This window comes from Rattus norvegicus, chromosome 3, assembly GCF_021556685.1.
Source record: "Rattus norvegicus strain SHRSP/BbbUtx chromosome 3, alternate assembly SHRSP_T2T, whole genome shotgun sequence".
In the NCBI taxonomy this organism is placed as follows: domain Eukaryota; kingdom Metazoa; phylum Chordata; class Mammalia; order Rodentia; family Muridae; genus Rattus; species Rattus norvegicus.
The window spans coordinates 36,128,996-36,151,132 of record NC_141536.1 but is presented as its reverse complement, the minus strand read 5'-3'; the positions used below and the strand labels follow the sequence as shown (position 1 = coordinate 36,151,132).

The 22,137-nt window shown below is 43.8% G+C and overlaps 1 protein-coding gene across 11 annotated transcripts in view; it reads left to right on the top strand.

Moving 5' to 3' along the window:
• The window catches only part of Cacnb4 (calcium voltage-gated channel auxiliary subunit beta 4), a 250,104-nt gene that overhangs the window by 219,230 nt on the left and 8,737 nt on the right, over positions 1 to 22,137 (top strand). For all 11 annotated transcript variants that reach the window (XM_087654045.1, NM_001399143.2, XM_087654041.1 and 8 more), the window contains 4 exon segments: positions 3,126 to 3,235; positions 7,557 to 7,708; positions 9,502 to 9,597; positions 21,898 to 22,083. In XM_087654045.1, the coding sequence (XP_087510171.1) occupies positions 3,126 to 3,235; positions 7,557 to 7,708; positions 9,502 to 9,597; positions 21,898 to 22,083 (544 nt within the window).

The window sequence follows — 22,137 nt, the reverse complement described above, 5'->3', positions numbered from 1 at the left end:
ACTATGTGGGAATACTAATTAGAGGTGAATGGCTGTGTCATAACTGAAAGAGATATCTTCCTGTAGGAAATGTGGAGGGGCAGATGAAATAGCTCTGCAGATAAGGACTCCTGCCGCCAAGGCTGGCGTCCTGTGCTAGAGGCCTGCAGCAGGCCGGGTGCAGACTTGCTGGATTTACAGAATGGTTTCGCTGGCTTTCAGGGACGTTAGCTGCTACACCCCATCTTCAGGGTAACTGAACTCCTGCTGTCCCACAGCTACAGACACTGCCTCAATGAGACTGCCAAGGGAAGTCTTTGAAGGTTTCGAGCTGCACCGGTGTGCTAGAGGACCAGGTGGATGTAAAACCTTTGCTGAGATGATTTTTATTTAAAAAGAAAGAAACTAGGGTCTGCTCTCTGGCCCTGACAATAGTAAGCCATTCAAGAGTAAAAACCTTGGTCTTAATACTAGGCATCCAGGCAGAGTCTGCTCCTTCCTGGACCCTACGTCATGCATGTGCATTTTGCTACCAGACAATATATATTATTAATGGAGTCTTTTTCATTAGAAAATAAAATGAGAAAAGGGGCATTCTGCCACCCACATTGTTCCCTCCATTTTTAACTGTCAAAGCAGCTGTTTCCCTATACATTAAGGTCAGGAGAGCTTGGATAGCTTTGTAAAGAAGCTTTAGAACCCAGGGAAAGCCTAAGAATACACATTTGTTCATGATTTCCTCAAAAAATTTAAAAAACCAGGAGTTACGGTTTGGCTTACGTAGAACTAGAAAATCTTGGCACCGCAAAAATTATTCTGGAAAATCTGAATTCTGCCTCAATTCATCCCACTTATCTACAGCCACATACTTGGTTGTTCTAGAATATGAAATGTGAAATATGCTTCTATTCAGATGCTCCACTCTGTAACAAACAGGAAAGCTAGAGCCCCAAATTAAACAACATGAGTCCTGCCTGGGGGAGATTACCATTTCAGAACTGCGTGAGCAGGCATGGCAGCCACAACCTGTAGTCCCAGCGTTCAGGAGGCGAAGGCAGAGGGAGTCCAGCAAGTATGAGGTCAGCCTGGGCTACAGAATGAGACTCTGGGAAGGAAGGAAGGAAGGAAGGTAGGAAGGAAGGAAGGAAGGAAGGAAGGAAGGAAGGAAGGAAGGGAAAGGAAGGGAAGGAAGGAAGGAAGGAAGGGAGAGAAGGAGGGAGGGAGGGAGGAAGGAAGGTAGGAAGGAAGGAAGGAAGGAAGGAAGGAAGGGAAAGGAAGGGAAGGAAGGAAGGAAGGAAGGAAGGGAGAGAAGGAGGGAGGGAGGGAGGAAGGGAGGGTGGAACAGAGGGTAAGAGGGAGGGGGAGAGAGAGAGAGGGAAGGAGGGAAGCAGAAAAAGGCAGTAGTAGAAACTGACATACGTGACTCACTTGATTCAAATCCAGTTTGAACCCTCACAATGCTCTCAGCTGGGTGAGGGTTGTAAACCTGCATCTTAGAGAGTTGTTACTGCAAACAAAACTGAACCAGAAGAGAATCGTGCAGCTAGGTGAGCCAGCCTCTTCCTACGAGAGCCTCTCGAGAGCCTCACTGCCTGGAATGAAGCGAGTTTTCTCCGTTCTCAGTTTCCCTCTTAGTAGAAGGTAGAAGTTACTCATCAGGGTTTTCAGATGTCATGTCGAACTTTTCTTTCCCTCCTTTCCTCTTTACTTTCTTTCTCTTTCACAAAACAATGAACTCGTGAGTGGGCCCCCTGGAGAAGACAGAAATTCAGAGGTGTACGGTTCCGCTCATGTTGACGCTCACAGTGGTCCGGGGAAATCTCCTCGCAGCTTTCAGTTTCTGCGCAGGATAATTTGAGTCTGCCTTAAATAATTATCAAGGCATAACAGTTCAAAAAGTTAAAACACTGCTGTGTTCCAAGCACCTGCAGCTTATAAATGCAGCCACCCAGGCCAGCACCACTTGGCTTCAGAACCCCTAGAACTTCGGCACTTTCTATAGCTTGGACGCAGTGGTGGTTACCCTTGGTTCCAGGACAAGGAAGGCTGAGACAGGAGGATTATGAATTCAAAGTTATGCAGATACATATTGTGAGACTCTATCTCAAAAAATTTTTGTTTGTTTGCTTCCAAGCATTTATGGAAAGGACAATTTTAGGTTCTTCCCAAGGCTTCTAGTCACCAGAGTCTCCAGTTGGCATTAAAATGGCCGGAAACAGGAGGAGTGAAAAGACATACAATTAAATACATGCTTGCTTCTCTGCTCTAACCCTCAAAGAAGTTCAGCCCTGGAGAAGAATAAGTCTGCTATGAGGATAAAGGGAAGCGATCCTCCCCTTTCTGACTCAGCCATGATGATGTGCGGATGAGGGTAGGGAAGGTCTCTCTAATTGTCCTAGGTGGACCAGCTTTGAATTCTACAGACAATAGCTGGAAGCTTAGCGGTCTCAATTAAAAATTATTTTAAAATGATAAAAATTTACATGCTATTGCTTGATAATGTGTATTTCAGTTGTTCCCCTCTCTCCATACAAAGTCTCAGCTCTGGTCTTCCGTGATGGCAAGGTGTGTTCTCACTTAACACAACTCCAGTCTCATGCTCACATTGACTTCAGGTATTGGGGTTGAAATACTTCATATATCAGAGATTAACTACTGAGCCAAGAAACACAACTTAGTTACCAACTGGTTGATTTTTTTTTTCTGTGATCAAATGAAGCTTTCCCTTTCCAGCTAGTGGTGTTGGGGTAGAGCAGTTGTGTATCCTGAAGGTCTCATTCAAGAGCAAATCAACTGTTAATTTTGAGGAAATGAAATGGTACAGCTATTTCCTGGAAAGAGCATGCTTAATTCATGTTTTGATCCCGTCCTGGTGTGCTGCATTCTTTAAAGGCGACTTGGCCAGGCCATAATGGAGGGAGCACATTTTCACTGGAGTGGTTTTTCAGCTACAGAGCCAAAGACTGCCACCATTCATGGTTTGTATTTTAATATGAGCCAGAGTCTGTTTAAAATCCTTGTGGCCGATGTTTACTGTACGATGGTTCCATGGTAGTGTGTGGAGTGTCTACTAAGCGCTGCAGCTATGAGTCACTCAGACAGCCACATTTTTACTGGCTTGTTCTGTTCTGTGTTCCTCTTCCTAGGATATCAATAACCAGAGTGACAGCTGACATTTCTCTTGCTAAGAGGTCTGTCCTCAACAATCCTAGCAAGAGAGCAATAATTGAACGTTCAAACACCAGATCCAGCCTAGGTAAGATGTTTTCATATAGGCATGAGGTGTATGGGTGGGGAATATCTTGTCCTACTTGGACACTGACCTGCCTGGAGAAGGGTTGAATATCTGTGGAGAAAGCCAGGCAATGGACAGGACAGGGGCAGAGTCCTACAGCAGTCAGAAACCCCTCTGTCTCTCCCTCCCTTCCTTTTCCTCCTCCTTCTCCCTTCCTCCCTCTTTCTCTGTCTCTCTCTCTGTCCCTCTGTCTCTCTCTGCTTCCCTCCCTCCTTTTCTCCTTCCTTCCCTCCATCCCTCTTCTCCCCGCTCCTCATCTCAGTTCTAGACAATTAGTATGGTGGGAGCAGACTTCTCAGGCTCCTCTACGAAGTTGCTGCTGAACCGTGGGAGACTACGTATTTCCTTTTCCCTAAACTTCACAATAAGGTTTCTGTCGCAGGTAACACATGACTGACATGGGAGGAAACAAGATGTTTAGAAGGGGGAGGTAATGATATCCTTGTTTGGCCAACTGGTATACCCAGAAGAATCACACCTTTCAGTGGAAATGGAGACTACCATGCTGGACCTGCAGAGGACTTAAACTTGTCTTTCCTGGGTACTTGTTGTAAAGCACCTTAAAAATCCTCCCATAAAGAATAAAAAGTTTTCGATGAGTTAGGGTGTGCACAGAAGTGAGCCACTTTGGGGAATGTCTCCCTGAGCCCATGAAATAATAACAGTTTTGACAGATGAGTGAGAATATGAACATCTGTTAACCCCAGCACCTGGGAAGTGGAGTCAAGAGGGTCGGGAGTTCAAGGCCAGCCTAGACTACATAAGACATTGTCTCAAAAGCAAGCAAGCAAACTGAGCCAACTTGGGCACAAGGAACATCACCAGTTCCAGAGATGCTGGGGCACCCCAGTCTAGTGGTAAAGGGTGTTCATTAAGGGCCTCCAACACCAGATTCTATGACTGCCCCAGCTTTGTTTACCAGTAACAGATTTATGAAGAAGCTTCCCTTAGAACCCCTCTGAGAACCCGTCTGGTTTTTGGTTTTCTTGAAGAAGATGAGATAAAAGTGCCTTTGCCTTCCTTATGCCTCTAATTTGCTTATTATACATACTTTCCAACTACCGGGTTTATCCACTGTGTAATGTGGTCTTCTCCTGATCTACCCAAGTTCTACCACTGCTTATGGCACAGGGCCATTGCCCAAGGGCTTTGAGTGTTGCAGTAGTGAATATGAACCAACACTCCAGTTCATTGCTGGCACAGAGTAAATAAAATCCTGGTGTTTCTGAGCTATTTGGACTGAGAGTTAAGAGTGCCTTGTGGGTTCTGGTCATGGGACAGTACAGTTTGTATTACTGCCTTTTTGTTTCTTCAGAAAAATATCAAATGTTATTTTACATTATGCCATAATATGTGAGGCTTGAAACTAAAATGATGTCAGCTTGTTCTGTTGTAGTTCTGCCTAGAAGCTTCTTTAAAACTGTGGCAGATCCTTCAGTCCTTCCCCTAATTCCTCCATTGGGGACCCAGTGCTCAGTCTGTTGGCTAGCTGAGAGCATCCTCATCTGTATCAGTAAGGCTCTGGCAGAACCTTTCAGGAGACATCCATATCAGGCTCCTATCAGTAAGCACTTCTTGGCATCAGCAATAGTGACTGGGTTTGGTGGCTGCACATGTGATGGATCCCCAGGTGGGGCATTCTCTGGATGGTCTTTCCTTCAGTCTCTGCTCCAATCTTTGTCCCTGTATTTCCTTTAGACAGGAACAATTCGGGTTAAATTTTTTTGAGAAGGGTGGGTGGCTCCATCCCTCAATCAGGAACTGTGCCTAACCTCTGGATATGGTCTCTACAGGTTCTCTCTTCCCTTTGTTGGGTATTTCAGCTAATGTCACCCCCATTGAGTCCTGGGAGACTCTTGCTTTCCTGGCACCTGGGACTTTCTATTGGCTACCCCAAGTTCCCCATCCCTCATTGCAACCCCATAGGAAGATCCACAATATCAACCAACCAGACCCCCCAAAGCTCTCAGGGACTAAACCACCAACCAAAGAGTACACATGGAGGGACCCATGGCTCCAGTTGCATATGTTGCAGAGGATGGCCTTATCTGGCAGCAATGGGAGGGGAGGCCCTTGGTCCTGTGGAGACTCGATGCCCCATTGTGGGGGAATGCTAGGGTGGAGAGGTGGGAGTAGGTAGGTTGATAGGGGAACACCCTCATAGCAGGGGGTAAGGGGTGGGATGGGAGTTTGTGGAGGGGAAACCAGGAAGGGGTTTAACATTTGAAATGTAAATAAATGATGAAATAACCAATAAAAATTTTTAAAAATTAAATAAAACTTGTACTAACATTACAAAAAAAGAGGCAGATCAGTTAAAGCACAAATTGAGGACCCACCCCAATTTCCTTCTACTGAAACAGACTGCAGTAAAAATTGGCCTTATTTTCCAAATGCCCTTCTTGAGAAGAATTTCTTTCTAAATCCTTTCTGACATGCTAGAAAGAAATGGATGTATGTTCATTAATACTAACAAATGTAGACTATTATCTCAGCATGGAACCCTTCAGGACGTTAGTATTTGATAATGTGAAGGTGACATGTGCTTAAGCTCATATTTTAAAAGATTGTGTGTGTGTGTGTGTGTGTGTGTGTGTGTGTGTGTGTGTGTGTGTGTGCGCGCCCACGCCACAGGTATGGAGGTATGTGTGAAGATCAGAGATGCCCTGGAGCAGGATTCGAGGTGGTTGTGAGCTATGTAATAAGGATGCTGAGAACTGAGCTTGGTCTTCTGGAGGAACAATGAGTCCCCTTAACTGCTGAGCCATCCCTCTAGCCCCCTCCCATGTTCATACTTTCTAATGTAGATCACACATTAAATGTCAGTGACTCTTTAAGAAATGAGAAGCTTTTGCTTCTATGCAAAGTCTAGAATCAAATCAGATTTGGGGCATGACCCACTGCATCAGTGATTCATAAACTATATAAAGGACTTTTTGTCGCCGTTCTCCGCTTTTGAGGCAGTATCAGTTTTTGAGACTGCAGCATGCAGTCTAGGCTGAAACTCTCTGTGTTTCCCAGGATGACCTTGAAGTCATGATCCTTCTGCCTCTGTTTCCTAAGTATTACGATGCCAGGTATGCACTGCTGAGCTCAACTTTTGTATTTTAGAAAAACATATACTTTGATCATGAGTTTTGCTTTACACAACAACAATAACAAGCAGAAGAGGGGTGCCTAAGCCTGCCTAGTAGCACAACACTCTCATCACAGTACTTGGGAGGTGGGGGCAGAAAGACCACAATGAGCTTGACCTACATGGCAACTCTCTGTCCCAAAACAAAGTACTTGGATCGCTTCAGACATTTGAAAAGAACTAACACTTTTCTTTGACTAATTTAGAAGATGTAGATTTGGGTAACCTTACTATTGCAACCAGCCAGATAGGTTTGAGTCATGATGCAATGCAACATTTGAATATAGTCAACTCTGTGGTTGGTGTGTGTGTGTGTGTGTGTGTGTGTGTGTGTGTGTGTGTTATAGTAACTATACCTTAGGCAATTCCATTAGCTCTAAATTTTAAAGATTTATTTCTTTTACGTGAGTGCACTGTCGCTGTCTTCAGATAGAAGGCATCAATTTTATTACAGATGGTTGTGAGCCACCATGTGGTTGCTGGGAACTGAACTCCGAATCTCTGGAAGAGCAGTCAGTGTTCTTATCCGCTGAGCCATCTCTCCAGCCCCGGCTCTAAAGCTTAAATTCAGCTAGACTTGGTAATCTCCTGGTTATCTGAGGAAACTCACAACAATTAGCCAGGATACAAAAATGCACATAACAGTCCCTTTCCATCCCTCTAATGTGTTTCCTAAATGTGGATCTTGTTAAAAGCAACCCCCAAATGGAATCACCCTAGCTATATCAATAACTCCATGCTAGCCCGAGTGTACAGAGCACACCAAGAGAGCCGGCTCGAGTTCTTCTACTAGTTGTTTCATTCTATGCACAATTTTATCTTTAGAGAAGATTTTTAAAAAGAATAGACATTATGCGGTGTACACCTTTAATCTCAGCACTCGGGAGCCAAAGGCAGGCAGACCTCTGTGAGTTAGAGACCAGCCTCGTTGACATAACATGTTCCAGGCCAGCCAGACCTACATAAGAAGACTATGTCTCAAAAAGAAAAGAGAAAAGATTGTGTTAGACAGGCTTATGAAAGTCCAAAGCAGTTTGTTCTACTGTACAGACACACACATCTGAAAGCCTACCCTATTTCTTTTTAGTATGAGTAATTATTACCGAGACTAACCTCTACCTGCCATTTTATTGTTTCCCCCTTTAGCGGAAGTACAGAGTGAAATTGAAAGAATTTTCGAGTTGGCAAGATCTTTGCAATTGGTTGTTCTCGATGCAGACACCATCAATCACCCAGCACAGCTGATAAAGACATCGTTAGCGCCCATCATCGTCCACGTGAAGGTCTCGTCCCCAAAGGTGATCACTGCATTCCTGTCTATGCTCTAGAAGCTTCCCTCTGGAGGTTCCTCTCGACCCTTTTAGTTTGGGGGCAGAAGGATGTCTCCAGAGCTCATTAGTCTGCTAATGAGCGCCTTTTAAAACAGCACTCACATTCTAGGGATCTGAGGGGAGTTGAGAGTAGTAATATGTCTCTTCGAGAGGCTCCTGCCTGCTGTCAGCTTGACAGGATACAAACAGAGCTCAAGGAAGGAAAATTAAAAGTAGACTCTCGCTTCTCATAGGCTGTTTATTCCCTCTGGGCCAATGTCCTGTTTAACACCAATTCTTAAATCACCTCTGTTCTCTGCCCAGTTGAGAGAGGAGTACAGAAACCAGAGAGATATTTTATGTAAGGTGAAATATCGTGTGTAAACATCTCCCACAGCCATGCTACAGACCTTGTCATGTGTGTGTAGCTGGGCTCCTTAAAGAACATAGTTCTTCCTTGGTTAAGTACAACTGGTCATGATGGTAACGAGTGACCAGAATATAGGAAGATGGCCCAAATACCACCCTTGATTTTGATGTCCTTTTAGTTCTTACATTTACTTAGGTTTTTCACGTCGGTGTGTGAACTTGTGCTGTCACAGCGTGTGTGTGGAGGCCAGAGGACAGCTTGTGGAAGTAGGTTTTCTCCTTTCACCATGTGGGCTCTGAGGATTGAGGCTCTGAGGTCATCAGGCTTGGTAGCATTACCCACTGAGCCTTCTCACTGTTCCTGCTTTGACTTGTAAACAGTGATGGTGTTGTAAAAGTAAACATGGAATAGATACTCATGAGAGGTGTTATCTTAATACTTAGCCCCTTTCCAAGGCCTCCTAGAATGAGGTTGGTTTGCCTAAATGCAAAGCCAACTCCCCAACCGAACCTCGGTCTCCTATTGTGGTTAAAGCCTAGAGAAGCTTGTGATGTTCTCAGCCTCTTCGAGGGCACTGCTCTTCTGCCATTAAGTGAGGGGATCCCAACCATGGTCAGTTAGTTCTGGAGAGTGGGTAGAACAGACCAGCATTCCCTGGACCACTGGAACTGTCCTTGCCCCTTGTCTAAGCATCTTCTGCAGTGAGGTTGTCACCCCATCCCCACTGCACCACCACTGTGGTGTCTGGAAGTCCAGGGTCAGGCACTTACATGGACCCATGCACTAAGGTATCACAGACTTCATGAAGAAACACTGTTGAAGTGGAGAAAAGCCCTGCTTTAACATAAACAAAACATGTAAGAGTGCATGGCCAAAATGCAGCTACATCTATGACCAAAGCTGTAGATACAGTCTGTCTTATGTCCAGCAATGTTTGGACGCAAATGTTTTACCTACGTATTCAATCCTGAAATAGTTTAATTTAAAATAAAACCAGATATTTTATTAATTATTGAAAACTGTGACATGCATAAATATCTGACATGAAGATAATGAACCGAAGTATTACTGAATCAAATAATATCAAAATATTGACTCAATCTAACCAGGAAGAGACCAGCTCTTTCCCTTTGACAGGAAGCTCTGAAGCCCGCAAAAGACGTAAAAGTCCAGGTGGGAAGGGAGGCTGTCCTCAGGACCCCACAGGGAGCTAGGACAGGATGCACGTGCCCAGTGTACTCTAGGCCCACAGGGCATAGCACCGAGATTCTGAGTGGGTGATTTCTCATACCGTAGATTCTCCTTACTAATCCTCAGGGTTACATAAACTGAGAAAAAAAAATCTGAGCCCAGTGTATTTGGTTTTCTTTCAACTCATTGACAATGCCTCGGGTTCCTGTCATCTTGTCAGGTTTTACAGCGGCTGATTAAGTCCAGAGGAAAGTCCCAGAGTAAACACTTGAATGTTCAACTAGTGGCAGCTGATAAACTGGCCCAGTGTCCCCCTGTAAGTAAAATCTTATTTTTTCCTCTTAACCATTGATGACCATTTACAAGGGGGCGGGGGTGGGTGCTCTTTCCTTTCACATCATGGCTTCTATTCTAACAGAGGTGGTAATGGTGAGTGGTTTCTTGGAGTGAGCTGCTGGTGTTCTATTAGGTGGACTCGGACTTCCAGGACAGCATAGTGTCTGCCTTGTCCTGAGAACCGAACTCCGAGTCTGAAACCCTCTCTTTCCTACTTTCGTGGTTACCTTGCAAGCATCCAGGCACCACATCCAGTTAGGTGTGCATTTGTAAGAAAAGAGCAAAAGAAAGTACGACAGCTTACCTTTCCTTTAACTTTCCTACTAGAAGATTCTGGCGTGCATGAAAGAGTGTAAGGTTGAATGAAGGTCAAAACTGGACTGCAGCTGGAGGGTCCGGGTGTTGCTAACAGATGAAGGAATAAGTTTTGAGGGGTGAAAGCCTATATGTCACTTAGTGTCATTGCTAGAAAACACCTGCAGGATTGGAAGGCACACATTGGTGGGCTGGGCTGGGCAAGGTGACTGTTTTCATAGGCATTCAAAGCATGGTATGCCAGTCATGTCTGTGTCGGCTCAATTGACTAGTGGTTTCTGTGCCTACATTTCTCTAAAAGATATAACCATCATCTTGGCTCACTAGATCTTTAAAAATATTTATATAAGGGTCATTTATGCTCTGTGACAGTATAGAGTCCCAATTCAAGGACTTGGAGAGGTGAGACAGCATGGCTGTTCAGAGTAAGACAAGCTATATAAACCTGCTATAAAGGATTGGGGTAAAAATCCAAGAGGTACCTGTGTGCGCGTGTGAGAAAGTTCTTAGAACAGTGCCTGGCACATGATACATGCTGTCCAGGAGCCACTGTCGTCATCCCCACTGTGCTCTGTGCTTTGCCATACCTGGTCTGTGGGAATCTGTGAGGGTGTTCCTCTCAGGTTCAAGGTCGAACTATATGACTCCATCATCGTGAGCTCATAATAAATGTGTGGTGAAGGAGTAGAGAATGAACGAAAGGTTGCACAGACAAGAAAAGCAAGAACAAGGCTACATCTCTTAATTAGATATTTAACATGGGCCTGCCACACAACTTGCTGGATGCTTTTCACTATGAGCTAGTGAATAGACAGCCTTAAGTCCCACTTGTTGCTTAAACCAGAGTCGATAGATGAGTTTGCTGAGGTCACATAGCGAATTAAGATTAGAAGTGGATCTGACTTCCAAGCTGTTTCTTCTTCTCCACCACCACCTACCCTCCTCGCACAACACAGCTATCAGGTTACCCACCCTGCAGATAGATCCAGGGATCTATGTTAATGCCATGTGGCCTACTAAAGATGTCACTTACAGAGTGGAATGCTTGGATAAAACACAAGAAACCAGAAGAGAACGTGTCACCCAACCCCTGGCCCTGTAATGTTTCACAGTTGAAGAGAAATAATCTTTACCAAAGATTATTTCTTCAGTATTATTTTAGCAAAATACTCTTTACAGGCATGAACAGCCACCAACTGCACTATTCTTTCTACTTTTTAGGACAATCTGAGAATAGTAGTTATAATCAGTTCAGTATTCTAGCAAGCAGTCACTAAAAATGGAGATGGAATTACAAGAAATTTATTGGAGAAAATAACTTTTCTTTTTATGTCAGTTTATTAGCACTCAGTCAAAACAATTACAGAGAAACTAATTTATGACCTATTGAAATTGAGATTTTCGAGGTGGTAACAGATAAAGGGATAAGTGTGGAGGGGTGAAAGTCAATATGCCCCCTAGTGCCGTTGCTAGAAAACACCTGCAGTTTTTAGAGTGAAATCCTGGGCTTCAGTCGCCCTGAGGAGCAAGGACCCACCACCTATCCAGTGTGCCAACTAAAGAAACAAGGAATGAAGAGCAGAGGAAATCAATGTGTCCAGGCTGGCGAGAAGAACAAAGGCATCCAGTGGTCCCCTATCCACCTTCAGGATGCTAGCATGTAAGTTTAGGCTTAAATAAGGGGCAAGAATTTCTGGTCCTGGTGTGGTCCAGCTCATCGACACATCACATCCCCATCTGCTCTGAAAGCTTGTCATCTGTGGAAAACCCCTTCTTCCTTGGACACCATGGCTTCGGCCTTTCTATGCACCACCCAAAGGTCCCCGAGTAAATCCTCGTCCCTTGGAGTTCGTTGTTTCGGTAGTCTGACAGTCCAAGAGAAGTTGACAAGTATCTCTTTAGAATGCCTTCCCTCATGCCAGGATGATCACAAGGGGGCCTTTACAGAGATGTATGTGCACGCTGTGCTACCTCTGAGATAAATGGGACCAAAATTAGGCGCCTTCACATATTTACGTGTGAGCGACATGCTGGGTTTGTCTCCAGGTCTGCAATCTCAACTTGTCAGAGTACTAGGAGGACCTCCCTCCTCTATCACGACATTAGCAAGACAGGCACATCTTTGTTCTGAATAATTGGTCAGAAAGCCTAGCATTTTCAACAGAGTAATAATTAAGGTAACCATGTACTTAACATTTTCAAAGCATGTGATATTGTGTGCATATAGCATTTGTCATTCTGGGGAAGAATCATGCATTCTATTTTGGCCCACATGAAGAAATGTTCAGATTACAAAAGCCAGGAACATTTTTTAAAAATGTGTCTGCATTTGCCCCTTCACTTCCAGACCATAATTATCACTGTCTCCCAGAGACTGGCGATCGCTGGGACATTTTAGTTCCTATGGAAGGATCTGCAGCTTGTTTACTTGGCTTCTGTGTCTCCAGTCTGCTGAGTCTGCAGACTCCAGGAGCAGGGTCTCACTCACACTGCGATGATGTCATAGGCAGCAGGTTCTGCAAAGGGAAGGAGAAAAATTAACTTTCTGGAGCTAGAAAAGATATGTCTGGTTCCAGGGACTACCAGGTACAGACCTGGTAGTGTGCACCTTATTGTTGGATGATGTCAGATGGTATTGGGGAAAAGAGCACTGCTTTTTTTTTTTTTGTCTTAAAAAGATGTCTAAGCAAATGCTAATGTAAACACTGGTCATCAGGTTTCTTTGTTTAGAAGACCAGTATGTGCTTTCGGTATCTCCAGCAGGATAGAGAATATCTTGTGCTTCTCAGTATTGTGTCTGCCGGTCTTTTTCCATAGAAAAGCCAGTGGGTTTAATGTTTCATGGAATACTTAAAAGGAAATACAGTTCTGTTCCAATCTTCTCATTTTACAAGTGAGGGACCTGAGACAAAGAAGAGGTGAACTGGCTTCCCAAAGGGTAGATGCCTTGGAAAATGAGAGTGTCTTAATTCAGGAAGACTCCAGATCAGTGGTTCTCGTACTGTGAGTCATGATCCCATTGGGAGTTGCATATCAAATATCCTGCATATCAGGTATTTATATTATGATTCATCACAGTAGCAAAATTACAGTTATAAAATAACAATATAGTTTTATGGTTGGGGGGTCATTACAATATAGAGGACTATATTAAAAGTCACAGCATTAGGAAGGTTGAGAACCAATACACTAGATGGTAAATAGCAACAGGTTAGTTACTACATGTATTAGAGTTTCTGTTGCTGTGATAAAACACGATGAGCAAAAGCAACTTGGAAAGGAGAGGATTTATTTCATCTTAAAGCTTGTAGTCCATTACCTAGGGAGGTCCGGGCAGGAACTCAAGTCAAAAACCTGGAAGAATAAGCTAAAGCTGGAGCTATAGAACTTTGCTTAATGTGTTGTTCCTGGTGCTTTTCTCAGCCTGCTTCTTATAGCACCCAGGACTACCGACCCAGTGGTAGCACTTCCCACAGAGATGGGCCCTTCCACATCCATCCTTAATTGAGAAAACTTTTGGGGACATTTTCTCAAGTGAGCCGTCCCTCTCCCCACATGACTCTAGTTGTGTTGAGTTGACATATACTAGCCAGCACACTGCATATTCTCCACTCGAGAGAACACGAGGCTCTATTGGTAAGGATTTTGCTAGAAGAGTCAATAAAGGGTCAGAGAGTAAATAATTTAGGTTTGTTGAGCCAAGTGGTATTCTTTCCAAAACTATTCAACTTTGCCTTTGAGTAGCAATCATCACTGTGCATATAAATCATGGGGATGACTAGACTCCATTCAAACTCTGTAGAGGCAAGAGGCAGGACCCATGCAACTGAAAGAAATGGCCACTCTTCTTCTAGAGCAAGCTTTGTTATCTATTACTGCAAAATACATAGGCCTAAACATGGTGACTTCAAACAGTGGTGAGCAAGATATCAGCAGGGTTAAGTGGGAGGGATTCAACCTGTTCTTCCTCTCCACTTGGTTCAGGGCCTTTGTCATGAGCCCATTTCTGCAGGGCTATAGGCTTCTACCATAGTCTCCTAAGGGTTTATCTTAGGTCCCATCCCAGCATCTCCTCAGTATTTAGCTTAACAGAGTGATCACAGAGGCTACCCAAATCCAAGGAGAGGGGACATAGTGTACCATCTCAGTACCGAAAGGACTGAGGAATTTGTGGTCATTTAAAAATCTGCTCTAGGGAGAAAAACGTAACTCCCAGTAGGGAGGCAATCAGGAAAGTGTCCCTAGGCACGGGGATGTAGGAGTCCTTGCAGACTCTTTGTCCGGTAGTTAACCAGATTACATTTTCTTGGTGTGTGTCTACACACCATATATTTATAGATAACAATTGTCTTCTTCAGCTATTAGTATCTTTTCCTTGTCAGAGAAAAGGCCAGGTTCAACTTGTCCCAGTAGTGTGGTAATAAGAGTTGCTTGGCACGACCAGCAGATAGACAATTGGATGATAAATGAAATATAATCCTTTAATCCCACTTAGTTGCAGGCTGGCTTGTGTTACCAAATGCTGACCCGGTGGCTCTTTGAGCTGCTAATGGCTTTTTGTCTGTATAAAATGACATGGACCACTTTTCCTGTAAGAGGTGAGTTCATCTTCTCAGCAGAGGCTTGTAAACCTCTAACGTCTTGAGAACCAGAATGGTCCTCTTCTCATCTCCTTTATTTCCCATGGCTAAATGGACTTGAAGTCATTCTATCACACAGGCAAGTGCTGAGGGGAATTTTCCACTGCCCAGTTCCAGCAGCATTTAAATTATTGAAAACTGTACGGATTCACTCATCTGCTTGACATATTCTCTCTGCTGTTGCATTCATGCATATGAAACCCTGGACGCTCGCTGTTTAATTATTCATACTGCTTTTTAAAAAAACAAAGTAATCTGCTCTATATCTTCTCTTCACGAAACAAGGCCTCGCAGGATCGAATTTCATTCTATACATTTCGAGAGATTTCAAGCCACCAACCTGGCCGTAGTATGATGGAAATGGCCCCTTCCTACGAAGGCTATGATATAACACACATAATTGACATAAACTTAACAAAACCACCGATTGCCTTTTCCGTGGACATCAACACTGCCAGATATTGTCATGGTCTTTGAGGAATAAGAACAGGCAGCAGAGAGAGACACGGGAGGAAAATGCATTGAGATTCAAAATCAGTGTTCCTAAATTCTCACCTTTGTATCAAGAACTGATTGTTTTTTCTTTAGTGCCTTAAAAAAGAGCTTCTGCCAGAGTCGGCCACTCTTGTTTGACTTTTCTCTGTCTCCACATCCTAAACAGCCTAGATCCCTAAACAACAGCAGACATCTAAATGTGGACTCTGGTTTCCAGCTAGTGAGTTGAGTATTCAAGAACCCAGACACTTTGATAATACAAATAATGCAATCTTCATGTGGAGGTAACATTTACTGGCTGTCATGTAATTAGTATTGGGGCTGAGCCATCCAGCCATGCTATTTTACTGACTAGCATATGCTGGTCATTCTTCTTAAGTGGTGGCCCCTTAGCGGCCTCTCTATATTACAATAGTAAAGAAATGGAAGTGTATAGATTCCTAGTATTGCCCTCTTCCTCTTAGAAATAGGAAAGGTGATACACATAATACTGTATCTACACACAACAAATAAATGGAACCAAGGTATGAGCCATGAAATTGCCACACATATGCTCTCCTGTCTTGCTAAAACTCAGGAGTGAACTGTCTTCTTAAGAGGTAAAACTAAGGGTTGGGGATTTAGCTCAGTGGTAGAGTGCTTGCCTAGCAATCGCAAGGCCCTGGGTTCGGTCCCCAGCTCCGAAAAAAAGAAGAAAGAAAAAAAGGTAAAACAAGGGGCTGAAGAGAGAGCTTATCAGTTAAGAGCACTGGCTGCTCTTCTAGTGGACTTTGGGTTTGACTCCCAGCACCCACCATGGCATCTTATATCAGCATGTAACTCCAATTTTAGGGAATCCAATGCCCTCTTCTAACCTCCTTGGGTGCACAGACATATATGCAGGCAAAAACACTCATACACATAAAGTAAAACATTAAAACTAAAGGGAGATAAAGCTAACAGCACAATTGGTTTCTTGGGTTTTAAGCTTTGCATTAAAAATAGTTACGACTTCCTCCATAAACATGGTGGACAAAATACATGAGTAGTTTGTACTTTGTAGTCAATCAAGGAAAACTTACCAGTCACTCTCTGTATGTTCTCCCTCCCAAAAGAATACAAATAAAGGGCATTTACTCCATTCCTCATATAGGACCCAAACACTAGTGTTTGTTATGTAAAAACTGGAGTGACCGTTTCTGTTTGCTCCTTGTCTGGGTTTTAGCACAAACAGCTCACGCAGAGGCACTCAATCCCCAGTGAAGCTGCTTAACAAGGGAGGTGGGGGAGGTTCTTAGGACTTTCTGAAACATCAAAACCCTTCACACTTTCCTATCTCCTTTAAGCCTTGCTCTTCGCCGAGCTCTGAGTATATGGCAAGCCTGTTTCTACCCCCTAGAATTCAGTGCTTTTGCACTCTGTGCTTCTGGGAATGCCTATCCAGACAGCAGGTCTCCTGCGTGTTCCTGCTCACTTGTTTACTTCAGCAGCCGCACAGACCCAACATGCCTCAACTGCAGAAAGGGCAGAGGTGTTCAGCATGGCAGCTCTCCGGAACACGTCTTGTTCCTTTTCACTACGGGCGTCACCACAGGCCCGACAGCAGAGGGGCAGACTGCTCACTGCCAGGGACTTTTGCTGATTAAATGGCTCTTTCTGTCTCTCTGCACGCTTAGGACCTCCTGCATTGCACAGCAAGTGGATGATGAGACATGGCACTTACATTCATTTTCAAGTGAGCTCAGGCTGGTTTGCTTCACTTCGAATTTCTCTTCAAGTTTGAATATATATATTTTTGAAATCCCCCTTCCTGGTGTCATTCTAGTGCATTGTTCTATTCAGCTGTGTTATTTTCTAAACAGTTAGAAGACAATTGTCGGGACACATAGTCTGTGAAGTTCTTCCCAGTTGGAAATGAGTCCGTACATCAGGGTCATTCAGAAGGTGGAGTTTGCTCTCTCTCTGCTTTTTGAAAGCCTGGGAACAGTTTCCAACCATCCTTTACCATATAGCTGCCACCTAGCAGTAAAAAGGCAGTTTGCAAGAACTGATCAGGCTTACGCAAACAGCCCTGAGCAGATGTGTACGAATCCTACCCACTGGCAAAGGGAAGCACTTTATTAAAATTCTATGCAATTAACTGTGCCGATTGTGGTTTCCATAGTGATGGGGTAATGGAGGAGAGCCAAGTGATATACACCTCACTCCCCACCTTGCAGTCTGGCAAAAAGTCTTTCTCTTTACTTGAAAATTTTTCATTTTAATTGTCAAATGTAAACTGTTTGGATTAATGGGTTCATTGCTACTCATCAATATGCCATGCACCCTTCTACAACCTGGGACCCCCACGTTCTCCTACCATTCTTCCCTGTCCCTAAAACTTCCTGTTTGTCCCTACCCCCAACTCCTTTCTCTTCTCCTGCCTTCTGTTCCATTCAGCCCTTCTACAGGTCAACTTACTGCATCCCGTACGTGAATGAGAAGGTGTGACTTGCTGCGTTTTTCCCCCTCAGCCCACCTTCTCTAGTCCATCCTTCTTCCATGTCTGAACAGTACTCTATTATATAACTATACTGCATTTTCTTTACCCCTACATTTATGGTCGGCCATCTGGGTTGGTTCCACATCTTGGCTATTATGAATAGTGCTGTGATGATCTTGGGAGTGCAAGTTCATTTTAGTTATAAACACTCCACCCCAGATCATGTGGTACTTCTACTTTTATTTTGTGGGAAGTCTCCATCTCTTTTCCATAAGGTCTACACTCCTGTCTGGTCTCACCAAGAGTGTGTAAGAGTTCTACCATTCCTTCTATTTTGATAATTCCCACTCTAACTGGAGCGAGAGGCCATCTCAACTGTGGTTATTTTTGCCGTGCTGTTTGTTAAGAATCAAACCAAGCCTAGGAAATGTACTTTAGTGCAGAGCCTTATTTTGTTCCTTCACAGACAAGGTCTCATTATGTAACCTAAGCTGGTCTAAAATTTTCCTGGCTGACCTCAAATGTGTGATTCTCCTGCCTCAGCTTTGTGTGTGTTGGGACTACAGCCTTAAGCCAACACGCTGTGCCCCGTTGTGGTTTGATTTTCATTTCTCTTATAATTAGTGAAAGTGAGCTTTTGTTATGTGCTTGTTGGACACTTACATGTTTCATTTTAAGAAGTACCTGTGATGTTCATCCTTTCAAGTTCCTTCTGCGTGCTGAATGTCAGTGTGCAGTTTTCCATTGGCAGATGTTTTTCTTTCTATCTTGTCTCTTAATTTTGTTTTGCTGCGTCAGCATTTCTTATTGTGCCGTGAACTCTCATTCGTCTATCTTGACTTTTGTTGCCTGTGTGTTTAGATTACTATCACCCCCCCACACCCTCACACACCCCCACACCCTCACACACCCCCACACCCTCACACACCCCCACACCCTCACACACCCCCACACCCTCACACACCCCCACACCCTCACACACCCCCACACCCTCACACACCCCCACACCCTCACACACCCCCACACCCTCACACACCCCCACACCCTCACACACCCCCACACCCTCACACACCCCCACACCAATGTCTTAAAGTACTTGCCCTGTTTTCATATTCCATGGTTTCAGACTTAAGAGTTAGTTATATCTTTGATCTAGGTTGAACTTGGTTTCTTGTTTGGTGAGAGAAAAGAATCCACTTTCATTCTTCTGCACAAGCATATCCATTTTTGCCAAATATTTGTTGAAGAGATTGACTTTTTTCCCACTATTAAATTCTTACCACCTTTGTTGAAAACTATTCATGTTGGGATGTGGCTCAAGGCCAGAGCGCTTGCCTAATATGTGGGTGGCTGTGAGTTCTGGGCATAGCATAGCACACACACACACACACACACACACACACACACACACACACACACACACACACGAGAGAGAGAGAGAGAGAGAGAGAGAGAGAGAGAGAGAGAGAGGGAGGGAGGGAGGGAGGGGGAAGAGAGAGAGAGAGAGAACTACATATACATTGTTGAGATCTTTCTAGCTAAGGTCTTTAATGCCTTACTGGGAATAAACAAACCCAAAATCAGGCTACATGCCTATGCAACATAATGTGTACAGTGGCCAGGAGCAATAACAAAGCACCATCATGATCTCTAAGTCACAGAATTGTGTGAAACAGAGGAGCTGGGTAGAGCTGAGAGGAGCCTTTCAGCGAGCGCCGCCCATTTCCAGACCTGTTCTTCCAGTCTGTGGTGCTTTTGGGGTTGTACTTGATCTTGTTCTGCTCAAGTCAGCACTGAAGCAACACGGTGTCTGTCATAGCATTGAGGGTGGGTCTCAGGGCTCATCTTGTGATGGCTGAAGCCTCTGCTAACCAGGGGAGGAGGTTTTTGATGGCAAGAGAGAGAGGCTTCTTTGGTTTACTTGGTGGGAAGCAAGATTTATGGTGAGGGTTTTTGGCAACCAAACTTCTAGGTACTAAGTGCCTAGAAGTACCTAGGTACTGTGCCTCATGGGCCACAAAGGTCTTCTTTACCTGTTTTATTTTCTTTCCTCTCCATATAGAATTATTTAATTTACTCACCATTTTCCCTCCTCATAAGTTAAACCAGTCTCTCTAGACCTCTTTCTAACTATAAAACTTTTTAAGTCACAGCTCCAAACATTAACTTTCTTGGTCTCTCTATTGTTCTGAATTATTCTTGGTGTGACAAGGATTGTTAAGAGTTTGGATACTTTAAAGCTTGTCTCTCCTACCATATGGTATGTATGACTTTCAAGCACAGGGTGAAATTGGGCTTCTTTGCCACTGAATACCCATAGAGCCTGAAACAAAGTAAATGTTGAGTAAACATTGTGTGGATGAGTGAAATATGCATAGGGAGTGCACTGGAAATTCTATAGATTGCAAGGGTTGGGACCAAGGTCATCTGATAGAGCCATGAGGAATGAAACCAGATGTAGGCTAGAAGAACTATAGTTAAGATTGAAGCTGCTACGATTTTATTGAGAACAACCAAACTTTTTATACTTTGATTAGGAACAAATTACAATGGCAGTTGCCAGGATCAATAAAATTGTAGTTCCCAGGATACAATAAAGTATTCAAGTTGTCCATGATATACCACGGACTTCTTTGCCACTGAATACCCATAGAGCCAGATAAATATCTAAGACCAGTTGTCCCGTCAAGCTTCCATGGTTCCTTAACTACTAAGGGAATGCACAGAGAAACACAAAATGACAGGGTTTCTTCTCTTCCTGAGGGAGTGTGTTGGTCTCTCAGGAACTAGAAGGCACATTGTACCTCAGGATCCATGGACTCTAACCTAAAAAGCCTAGGACACATGCCTGTCAGGACAGCTAGGTCAGGTCAACTCCATGGTTCCCTGCAATTGGAAAGTGTTACAGTGTTTCTCTGTAAGTTGACCTGGTTGAGTCTCCTCTGACAAGTCAGTGTGGATGGAAGTCACTAGCTTTCAACATTCCATGATAAGGGCCCTCAAATTTTTTCCCAGCTTAGGCACAACTGTTTTCAGTAAAGGTTGATACAGTGAGGAGTCAATAGTAGACTGGAAGACAGCTCAGTGGCCGAGTACGTGTTCAGCTTTCCTGAGTTCATGGGTTCAACCCTTGGCACCAAGAGCAAGCAAATAGTAAACACTGGCGTTGGGACAGTTACATGGTGATGACAGCCTCAGGAATCCTTTGTTCTAAGCCCTAGGGAGTATGAACCAGCTGGAACACTGCTAACTCCACGTCTTCCTGTTGCCTCTAATCTTTACCCCGCAAGGCGAATGCTGGTGACAGTAACTATGTATTTGGCTTAGTACTGGAAGTTCTTACATAGGTAAAATAAACTCATAAAAACAGTGGGGATGTAGTGAGGGTGATGGAAGAAGCAAGGTTCGCCACCACCTTCTACTTGTATGTGGTATGTTAGCACTTCCCTCTCGAATGGCTTTCCCTTGACAAGGCGTCAAGGTTTTCTGCCTTTCCCTCCAAAAGTCTATGTGGTGGGTAAATCCTCTTCTCATTCCCAGCCACACTGCCATAACACAAGAACCATTCTACTCTTTTGAAAACTATAAACTGCTTCTTGTTTATAGGCAAATGTGGAGCAAAGTCCTTACTACTGACACACACATGGACGCCAACTGCTTCTTGTGTGGTTTCTTCCCCAGTTAAAAGTCTCTTGTTCTTAACCATTTCACAAAACAGTCTCATAGTAGCAGACATCACTGTTGTAGGCTCTCTAATGTCAGTCCCAGACTCTCTTCCCATTTGTTTTATCATGGAACAGATAAAACCATTTTCATGAGCATTCTGAAATGAACTATGTACTACTTATTACCTTCAACTCAGTTACCAGAATAATACTTATTCCAAGGGTCTGGTCATGGTGCCAGTCATTTTCAGAACTCTATTTCTGGCATCATCATTAACTTGTTTCTTTTGTGTTTTGAAATTGGTGGAATTCAGCAGTGTAGGAATACTTGGACAAAAATGTGAATGTGTGTTTTTATATTCATGTTCTCTCTCTCTCTCTCTCTCTCTCTCTCTCTCTCTCTCTCTCTCTCTCTCTCAGGTTTTGTTGTTGTTTTTCAAGACAGGGTTTCTCTGTGTAGCCCTGGGTGTCCTGGGACTTACTTTGTAGATCAAGCTGGCCTTGATCTACTTACCTCTGCTTCCGAGTGCTGGGATCAAAGGTGTGCGCTCTGACTCCCTGGCTTCATCTTTTTCTCTTTAAATCAGGAAAGATCCAAATAGTTAATAGTCACTATTACATATGAGGAATGCTACTTCCGCCATCAGTGGAGTTTTCAGTAAAACCTACAGTAGGAATATGATGGATTTTCTTATAATCTGCAGGAAATGTTTGATGTTATATTAGATGAGAATCAACTTGAGGATGCCTGTGAACATCTGGGAGAGTACCTGGAGGCATATTGGCGTGCCACCCACACAAGCAGTAGCACCCCTATGACCCCATTGCTGGGGAGGAACGTGGGCTCCACAGCTCTCTCACCGTATCCCACAGCAATCTCTGGACTACAGGTACTACATTTCCTTTCTTTGTTGGCTTATAACTTTTGCAACCTTATTTTCAGG